Raw genomic sequence first — 9,763 nt, forward strand, 5'->3', positions numbered from 1 at the left:
CACTGTGTCTGCGTCTGCGTCTGCGAAGGCTCTGTTCCCCGGCAACTAAACATTTTCATTTCACTATCATTCGAATGTGGCTGCAATTATTCTAATTTCTAATGAGCGCTCTCTTCGCATCGGGATCGGAAACGTTTAATTTCCCATCACCGGGTTGCGACCGGTTCGCTAACCGCCAAGCATCCAGCTCGGGGGAGGACGCCTCTCTCGAAAAACCCTCGGTATTCGTCTTGACGGCCACCATCAACCCACCCGGGCTTTGGTTCCGTTGCTTTTTGCGCATTCGTCATGCTTTCTCGATCCGGCGCTTGCGGGGTTGCGTTTTTGGAACACAGTTTTTCTTTTTCTTTTTGGGGTGCTTTTGTGATCCTCCTTCGCTAAGCTTGATGCAGATAGGAAGCGATAGCGGGTTCCAAAATGATGGGCTTGCCTTAAGGTTTTTGGTGCATCTTGACGGAGCAACAGAGCAGAGTGGTATGTTATGAAGAGCCATTTGTTGTCAAATGTGTGCAAAGACAGTACTACAATAGTCACAGTTAGTGTCGTAACAATAAGACTTCCTTTCGTATAACTATCTTTTCAACAAGCGGATTCGAGATTAATATAGGAACAGATCAGACATGTAAGAAAAGATTAAAAAAATAGCATCTGTAGTAGAAAAAACGATGTCTGGATGCTGATTTCCTATAGATACTTACTGTCGGTCTTACTGATCTACTCTCGAGTGCTTCGTCTCCATAGTCCTCAAGTCTCGTGAGTGACTATATACCTTGTATTGTATTGGAGTCCTGTAAACGCTGTATACTGTCATACCAAATTTGGTGCATTTGATTAACTCAAAAATTTACGACGAATAGATGAGTCTACAAAGAGAAAAGGTAGCTTTTAAATTGCAACAGTGTTAGTGTTTTGTATGCAGGTCAAAGCACAACATACATTCTGTCAAGAAAGTACCGGGAATAGTCGGTTTAAATCTGACTGGGCTGTCGGATCAATTTAAACTTTTTTTCATAGGTTGATACAACTGTCCTTAAATATTGTGCAAAATTTGAGCAAAATCCCTCTACTCGTTTGTTTACAGCCATTTTTTTAAGTAAGTCGGTGTCAGTAGTGAGCGGCGTTTTTTTATCATGGGTGACGACGTTAAACAAAGAATTTGCTTAAAGTTTTGTTTTGCAAATGAAATGTCGTGTGCCGATGCATTGAAAATGTTGCAAAAGGCCTTTGGCAATAATACTCTATCAAAAACTCGTCCATATGAGTGGTACAAAACTTTCAAAAGTGTTTGGACCGATGCCACCAGTTTGCTTGTTCTGGTTGTTCATTAACTTTCTCAACCGATGAAAACATCGGTAAAGTGAAAGATATGGTGTTCGAAAAACATCATTATAGCTTCAGAGAGTTGTTTCATGAACTTAACATATCGGTTCGTAACATTTTGATTGATTTTTTGGACATGAAACGTGTTGCAGCAGAATTCGATCCAAAAGAATTTTTTTTAATTTTCTATTTTTCGCTCTAAAACTAAAAAAATATCATCGAACAACTACCGTATTAACCAGAATTAGTTCCCTGTGACTTTTTACTTTCCCCAAAAATTAACTTGCCCCTTCACGGCATCTGTTTTGAGTCGATTTAAGCCAGAAAGCAAAAATCGCTGCTTACTACTGACATCGACTTACTTTAAAAATTGCTGTAAACAAACGGGTTGTCGGATTCCGCTCAAATTTTGCACAATAGTTAAGGGCAATTGTATCAACCTAGGAAAAAAGGAAAAAGCTTAACTTGATCCGAAAGCTCAGTCAGATTTAAATCGACTATTCCCGGTACTTTCTTGACAGAATGTACAGATAACTTTATACAGAAAATGCAGAACGCAGAAGAAGTCTTTATTGCTGCAAATATACAATTGTTCTTGCAGACTCATCCAATGAATGTTCCTTTCCTCTGCAGTAGTTAATGCAAAACGCTTGTATATTGCTCGATGAACGCAATATGGTGCGACACTTTGGTCAGTACTCCTGGATATGGTGCAATAGCACAGGGCTTAACACTCCACGAGACGATGCCCAACTGCACACCATGATGCAGCAGCGGTCCACCTGAGTCACCCTGAGATGTGAAACAAAAAGACAGGTCAGATCGCGGGTAAAACGAACCATCGACTGCACCGCACTTCAAGCAAACTTACGCTACACTGACCCTTACCACCACCAGGAGTGGCGGCACAGATGTGCGAAGGGTAGATCGGGTATCTGTGGATCGCTGCACACTGGGCGTTCGGAACGATGTAGTAGTCAACTCGCTGGAGCGTTTTCGGTACATAACCACCTGTAGCCGTTAGTCCCCAGCCGATCAGCGTCACACCAAGATCGTTCGGATCCGTAATCTCGCTGAACGATTGTGGCAATCGTGCCCGGGATACCTGTGCACTGAACTGCAGCGGATCGTACAGCTTAAGAAGCGCAATGTCGTTGATGTGGCTGTTGTCCGGATTGTAGTCTGGGTGTATTATGATCTTCTCGATTTGGAAGACCGATTCGTCCACGGGTTTTGAGATGTTTGTCCGACCAACCTGAACCGAAATTGTCCACTCGGGCTGCCCGAGGACGCAATGGGCTGCCGTGAGGATCCAGAGCTCGGACAGAATACTACCACCACACATGTGATCACCGTACATGCCCCGAAGTGACACCATGAACGGGAAGTTGTTGATCGTAGTATCTGTTCCATTGACGATGCGACGATCGGGTTCCGAGAGTAACTCGGTTGGGGCACCTTTTTGAGAGGACAAGACGGTGGCCGGTTTCAGTATCGGGAGCTTTGTCCTGTCCTGGCGAGAAGCTTACTTAGAGCCACTCCGACGAACACCGCAACGAATGAAAAATACTTTAACTCCATTGCACCTGTACTGCAAAAAGGGTCGCTTCGGTTGGTTTGTGATCCGTTCACTGGTGGTGCGCATTCTTATTTATACGAAATCGAGCGAGACAGTATTTTTATGGTGGCGATAATACGAATCGCGCCAAATGATCGGATCATAAAGCATAACACTAACGCTAGAAGAGGCTTCTTTTTTCGATAAAACGAATTGACTACCCACCAATAAGCAGTTCTCTGGGAAACAGATATTTCCTCTATCTCTATAATTGTATTCCCGGCTCAGTCGTAATCTAGAAGCTCTTTTGATAACCCAAACGCAATTGAAACGGTTCCACCGTGCGCAACTGTTGCCGAGAGTAAACCCGATTTGATTGGAACGTGATCGGCGCTTTATTGTTTGAATATGATATTTTTGGAAGCAATCAGTGACCTACATTGTACCCGGAATCTTAAGAGGCGTTACTGGGATTTCCCTGTGATTAGATCAGTGGTTTCGGGCGATAACACAAAAGACATCTTTCCGAATCAATGATTTGATTAATGTGCGATCATTTTAGCAATTCTGTGATACGACGTCACTCACTGAGACTATCAAATCTACAGAGTTAGTTGATAAGTACCGGGAGTACACGTTAAAGACAGTTACGGATTCCGGACTTAAGTTAAACTTTTTTGTTTAATCTGAAATTTACCGGAATTAAATTAAAAACATCGTTTATGCTCGGTTTACAGCTCTGTGAACCTTATATTCTTTTATGCGGATTTTATGCGTTTATGCTGAGTTTACACGAAGTTTACGCTTCGTATGACACGGCCTGAACAATAATACAATGGCGTTATCAGTGCCGCTTTTATGAGACGAAATAAATGTAGATGGTGCAATAAGAAAAGCTTTTTTATGGGGTCCGCAGTTGCTGTCCTCATGGTCCGTCTGAGAATATTATCTTTTCCTCCCAATTGTGCACTCTGTTACAGGTCAGCGCTGGTTAAATTTTAAAATATGTGTGCATCAATGAGATCCACAATATGTCGAAATGAAATACATTACGTTTTCGTTTTCGTTCGTGATGGGAGATAACGTTTGCATAGATCTATTGGGAGAACACTTTAATTTCCGTAGTACAACGATTGCGGATAATAGAGATCGGTATGATTTTTCGTATCCAAACCAAAAAGGCAGCTTCACTGGCAGTGTATACATGGTATTGGCATAGGATAGGCCACACATACAGGATATAGCTTTACATTATTTTAGATTGAAATTAGTAACCTTAATAGACGTATTATTTTATAACCCAACAACGATTCAAAACAAAAATCAATATAAATCGTGCTACTTTTAACAAAGAATGATGACCAGGTAAACACCTATCCTTTTGGTTGGATGATTGCAATCTTCATTAACTGTGTTTGAAAATCTTTGCAAGATCATTAGAGATCATATAAGACCATAAGAGGGGTTTTGAATATACAGGCCTTTAAAATATCGAATCTATGCTGGTGATACTTCTAGGCTAAGATTTTTTTTATGAGATTATTCCCCTTAGTACATTTGCAAGCCGTCTTCCAATTACATAACTCAATGAAATTGTTCTAACCTTAACCAATGCGTTTTGAAAAATTGAATCCATAGAACGAATAGAAGTAAAGCAACGTTGAATGTTGAATGTTTAGTTAAAAATTAACGCTATGTATGCGGCTGAACATGCTACCCAAAACATACCTAATCCATACGATGGAACAGAACGGAAAGCAAATCCCGAAAGAGAACCCATAAATCTTCTCCAACATCAAATCACATCCGAAGGAGCCACTTTCCGGTGCGTCTTGTGTTGCGAGTAAGAGAGCATTATGATTAAAACTGCATACCGGCGCTGCAGAGACTCCCGAACGTGAGCGCAAATCGTAGAAACTGCCCCCCAAAAGGGATCCGTTCTTCAAAAACACATTTTACGACTGAATGATGATGGATGGATCCGTTTCGTTTCGTTTCGAGCGCCCGAAAACCGATAATCGGTTGGTTTGCTGACTGGCAGAGCAGCCTCCACGCCACGCTAAACGCCATCGCTTCCCACCCACCCTCAGCTTCCTGCTGCTGCTCCTGTTGGCGTCGGTGGTAGAGCAACCGTTTTTTCAACGTTCTATGCTGCTCTGCTGGCTGAAGACTTCTCAAGAAATACAACCGATTGCCGATTTGTTCGCCCCAATTCCCCCAACATCCTAATCCGATCGTTTGCTAATTAGATATCATTTCGGAATTATGTATATTAAGCCACCTTCGATCGCCAATTCTTCGATCACGCGGGACCGCTGCCAGCTCTTTTCTCAAAATTTCCGGCCTTTCTCTGGTCTGGAGTGATGCTGGGAGTGATTGGGAGTGAACCTTGGCGAAAGTGGTACCCCACCGCCCCTTCCCGCACACGCCTTGGCGCTTCCCTGGTGCCCTCGACAGAACACAGGAAATCCCACAAATAAACGTACGGACGCACCCAGACGCACTGCAGACTCCCGGGATCTCAGAACGCACCTCAAGATGGTAGAAAAAAGGGGGAAAGGAGAGGTGGAACGGTTGGTACAGACCGCGCATGGCGCACGGTTCTAAATTGGGGCGCGATTTGCGGGGCGCGGACCGCGCGCACGTCGCTCCGGCACTGCAATTAAGTGTAGTTTTCGGATTGGAATCGTTTATCGTAATGATAGGTTCGGGAGGTGCGCACCAGCAAACCCGGGTTCCCGGGGTCCCAGTGACGACTCCCGCTACCGCGGAGCGCAGGGCAAGGGACGCAAACACATACACACGAAAAAAAACCTCCCTCTAAAAACCACTACTTTGTGCTGTGTTCCGGAAGGCATCGGCACCTATCGGCGATGACCACGACGACGACCACGACGGTTCTAGGCATTTCGGCAGTTCAAACTGATGTCCAATGACTAAACGCAGAGTTTTTTGTTACTGTTTTTGCTTGAGTGTGTGAGTTTGTGTGTGCTGTGGCTATCCTTTAATTTGAGATCAGTAAACTTGTCCATTCCGGCTTGGTGTTGGGTGCGAGAGATGCACGGACTCAAAACGAACAATCGCTCGAGGACACGGGCCGTTTAGGTCGATGTATCCGCGAGTTGCGAATGATATCGCTTAGCGAAATGATAGGAAATTATCTATTGCTCTCCATTGCTCACCGTTCGCATGGTTTTCGAGGGCCATGGATCGAGGAACGGCAGAGACATGCAGAGATGAACAGAGTCCGATCGTAAGGATGCCGTTGCCGTAAATGTATGTGTCATTAGACTTCGCTGAATACTTGTGTAAAAATGCAAGCTACTACGGTAATGTTTTTCATAGTCAGAGTACACTAAAGTATTTTTTTCAAACGTTGTTAAACGAGAGGTTTGTATTAGAAATGAAGACAACAGAAAATAATGAACAGTAAGTACGTTTCGTTAACAAGTTAAACAAAAGTGAAGGAATCCATGAACACAATTTTGTAGCTCTTTGATGCGTAATGTGTGCTGAATTAGGGCAATTAAAAAAATGTCCCAAATATATCCAAATACAGTTAAATTGAACGAAACGTGTGGGTGAGAAGCTGTAGGACAATTGTTTGTGTCTTTAGGAATAGAAGACTTTTATGGAGTGGATTGAAAGCTGATTGTCAACGTCAACAACAACGCGAAAATGTATTAGAAAGCGAGTATTAAAAGATGAAAGAAGTTAGTATTCCGTCAGTTAGAAATCATGTTTGGTGACAATAAGTTAGTATGATATTAAAAAACCACACTTCAGCAATGCGGAAACTTGTATTTGTTTCAAAAGAAGGTGTATTGCACGGACAAACAAGAGGATAGGAATACTCTACAAAACTTGATCGTTTGAAATAAACCTTAGTCCAAACACACATCAAACTTATCATTGCACCTTCAACCAAAATTCCCTTTTTTTATTGATGTGTTTATGTTAATTATGTTACCTTTTCAACACACACCGTAATGACAAGCGTAATTCTCCTTCGAATAAAGTTCGCTCTTAATTCTCAGCGTCTGGTCTGTTAGTGAGCTGTTAGTGAGGAAACACAAATCACCTCTTTGCCGGTTTCATCGCCCGCCAGGCGCATGATACACTTGCTGCGCGTTAACAATGGTGAGAACCGCACCCCGTGCTGGACACGTGCTGTGGGAGGTGGAAGGTGTCGAAGTTGTTGTCCAAACGCTCCCCTACCCCAACTCCAAAAAGCGGCGATCTTGCGGCGATCGTTTGCACCTCACGCGCGAACAAGCGATCGCGTTAACCGCACGGCACGCTGTCCGCAGCCGGTCCGAAAGCTTTTAGCTGCCCACGCGACCAGCCTGTGAACCGTTTTCACGGTTCCATGCGTTTCGTGCCGCTTGGTGGTAATGTACTGCTACCACGACTTCACCCTCCCATGCTCTTGGCTTCCTCCCCTTTGCTGCAACTCCCCCCCAATGGATGTTTTTGTCGTGCGCGTGGACTTCATTTTTACGATCGATGATGAGTGTCGATTCGGCGTACCGACGACGACGACGACACGCAGCGACAGCCGAAGTGGATTAGAATTTGTTGATTCAGTTGTCCGGCGCGGAGGAGGACGATCTGGTACCAAATGTCAGACAAACATCTCGTTGACATCTTCATCAACTGTTTATGTTGACCAGCCGAGGAATGGAGGTGGAATGTTTTGTTCCATTCCATTTTATAGGTTTTAATTTACCTTCTTTTTTTTTGCTTTTGGCACAAACATGACAGATGTCTGGGACAGCGTGAAGGGTGCGTCGTCGCGTCGCGGTGGTTGCTGCTCGCCACCTACACCGATCCCAGGTGGTGATGTACCGGTTTGAAGAAGAAGTTTGTGGTGTGGCTGCGAAGAGACTGCCATCGTTTTGTAGGCGTTGATGACCTATGCAATGGTGTCATCAAATGGAATCTTTTGGAACGCACGAAACACTTCTCAAACAACCGATTTGAGATGTCAGTATCGCTGTTGTTTGAAATTAAATATCTCTTTTTCGTAGATTACGATCATTTTTTGTGTGTTAAGGTTTATCTCTGTTCTAGTTTATCATTGAAGCGCAATATATGGTCAAAATCTTTGGATGATGAGATTTGGATGTTAAATAGAAGAGTTGACGTATTTATGTCAATCGAAATCATAGTTACCCGTGGTAATGAGCAGATGGGAGATGCTTGCTTATCAGGTTATTTCAAACAAGCATCAACATTTCATTTGAGGATGTTAGCAAGATGACAAATGTGTTCTTTGCTTTGACTTTTTATTCTGGAATAGATCTAGAAGACGAAGAACACAACTATTCGAAAGGAACTCTGAGTTGGAATGAGATGACGAAGTGGAACATTGCTTTGAAGATCACTGCAATCAAACCTCAGATTGACTCCATTCGAAAATGTTACCATTTTCTTAATGACTGTTGAAGCGGTTTAATGTATGCAGTCAATTTATGTTTCTTGGATCGATTTCAACTCTTTGATTTCATCTCGAAGCATTTCGCATCCATTTGTCATTAGTTAAATGAGAATTGGATCTTCTTTGAATCCTACGACAAGTCGAAACATTGTTTCGCCATTTTTTTAATCGTTTTGGAGATTTGAGCTGCAGAAGAATGATGATACGTCCTGCTGTACGATAGGAGCATTGAGGGTCTTACTTGACCGGAACGCATGTCCAAGATCGATATGCCATTGTGTGAACTTCAAGATTATCTATCTTCGAATAGAAATAAAAATAATCCAAAGCACTCACACTCATTTCCGTTTGTTCTGTTGGATTTTCTTTGTTGGAATACGAGCTTTATGAAGTACAAGACTGATTCATTGGAATGTATAATTAAAGACCATGTTTGTTTATTTAGAACATGTAAATTCGAAAATTCTGCATCTTAGTCGACAAACTCACAATCAAACAATAACAAGTATTTCTAATTACCTGTTCGCTTTGTACGGAATGATATATTGTATTGAGCTTGTGTTTGCTTATCACACCCGCGGCAGATGAGCTACATTGTTTCGTCTCTGGTGCTGCGTGCGAAGGCGTGTGAGGTCTTCCAGCCCCATGCCAATGCGCTTGCATCAGCTGAGTCGGTATGCGTTGACCACTGAAAGATTGGGCCCACCCTCAGCGGTTGGGGTCAGCATCGCAGGTCATGGCGACTGACGTCAATAGGCGCCAAACGACGGGCTCCACAGCATAGGCACCTCTCGCTCTGTCGCCATGTGCACATGTGTGGTGATAACGTTCGATCGCGCCTTTTCTTGTGAAAGGGGGTGGTTGATTGGGCGCCGATCGCCCTCAAGTGCGGCTCCATCGAACTGCGCCTCAATCCACCCGCAGCTAATCATCATCGGAGGCTGAGGCCCGGACCCTCTTTTGATTAATAAATTCCATCCCGCGCTTCCCGCTTGATAGAGGGTGGTTTGACCTAATCACCACCCCAAGAGATGAGACTCCTCGCATGTTAATGCGTTGAGAAAAGAATATCAAAGAAGGAATACTCAGAGAGATTGTAGCTCGCTCACTGATACGCCAACCAACAACAACCGCAATAGAGCGTCGCATTACGCGTATACATACTCATTCCGTGTGTTGGCCATTGATGAGACTTACAATGATGATGTTGATGCCGATCCCCCACCTAAACCCCCATCGGAGAGTATCGCTGACGACGTAAACGTGCCACAAATCAGGCGAGGCGAGGGTGTGTTTTTGTTTTCATTTCACTTCAACCCCTTCACTTGTTATTTCCCTTTATAGTACGGGGAGGTTAAACGGTGGCACCAATGTCCTGACGTAAAACAAACTATCAGACAAGAGCGAAGCGAGTTGCAAAAGTGGACATGAGTTCGCTATTGCTC

At 43.6% G+C, this 9,763-nt stretch overlaps 1 protein-coding gene across 1 annotated transcript; it reads right to left on the bottom strand.

The window, feature by feature from the left end:
• Positions 1-1,956: 1,956 nt before the first annotated feature.
• On the bottom strand, positions 1,957-2,901 carry LOC125948043 (vitellin-degrading protease-like). Its single transcript, XM_049673681.1, is given in 5 exon segments — positions 1,957-2,112; positions 2,192-2,502; positions 2,576-2,609; positions 2,612-2,778; positions 2,850-2,901. Coding segments are annotated over 5 exon segments (720 nt in total).
• Positions 2,902-9,763: the final 6,862 nt, after the last annotated feature.

Source organism: Anopheles darlingi, chromosome 2 (assembly GCF_943734745.1).
Source record: "Anopheles darlingi chromosome 2, idAnoDarlMG_H_01, whole genome shotgun sequence".
Lineage (NCBI taxonomy): Eukaryota > Metazoa > Arthropoda > Insecta > Diptera > Culicidae > Anopheles > Anopheles darlingi.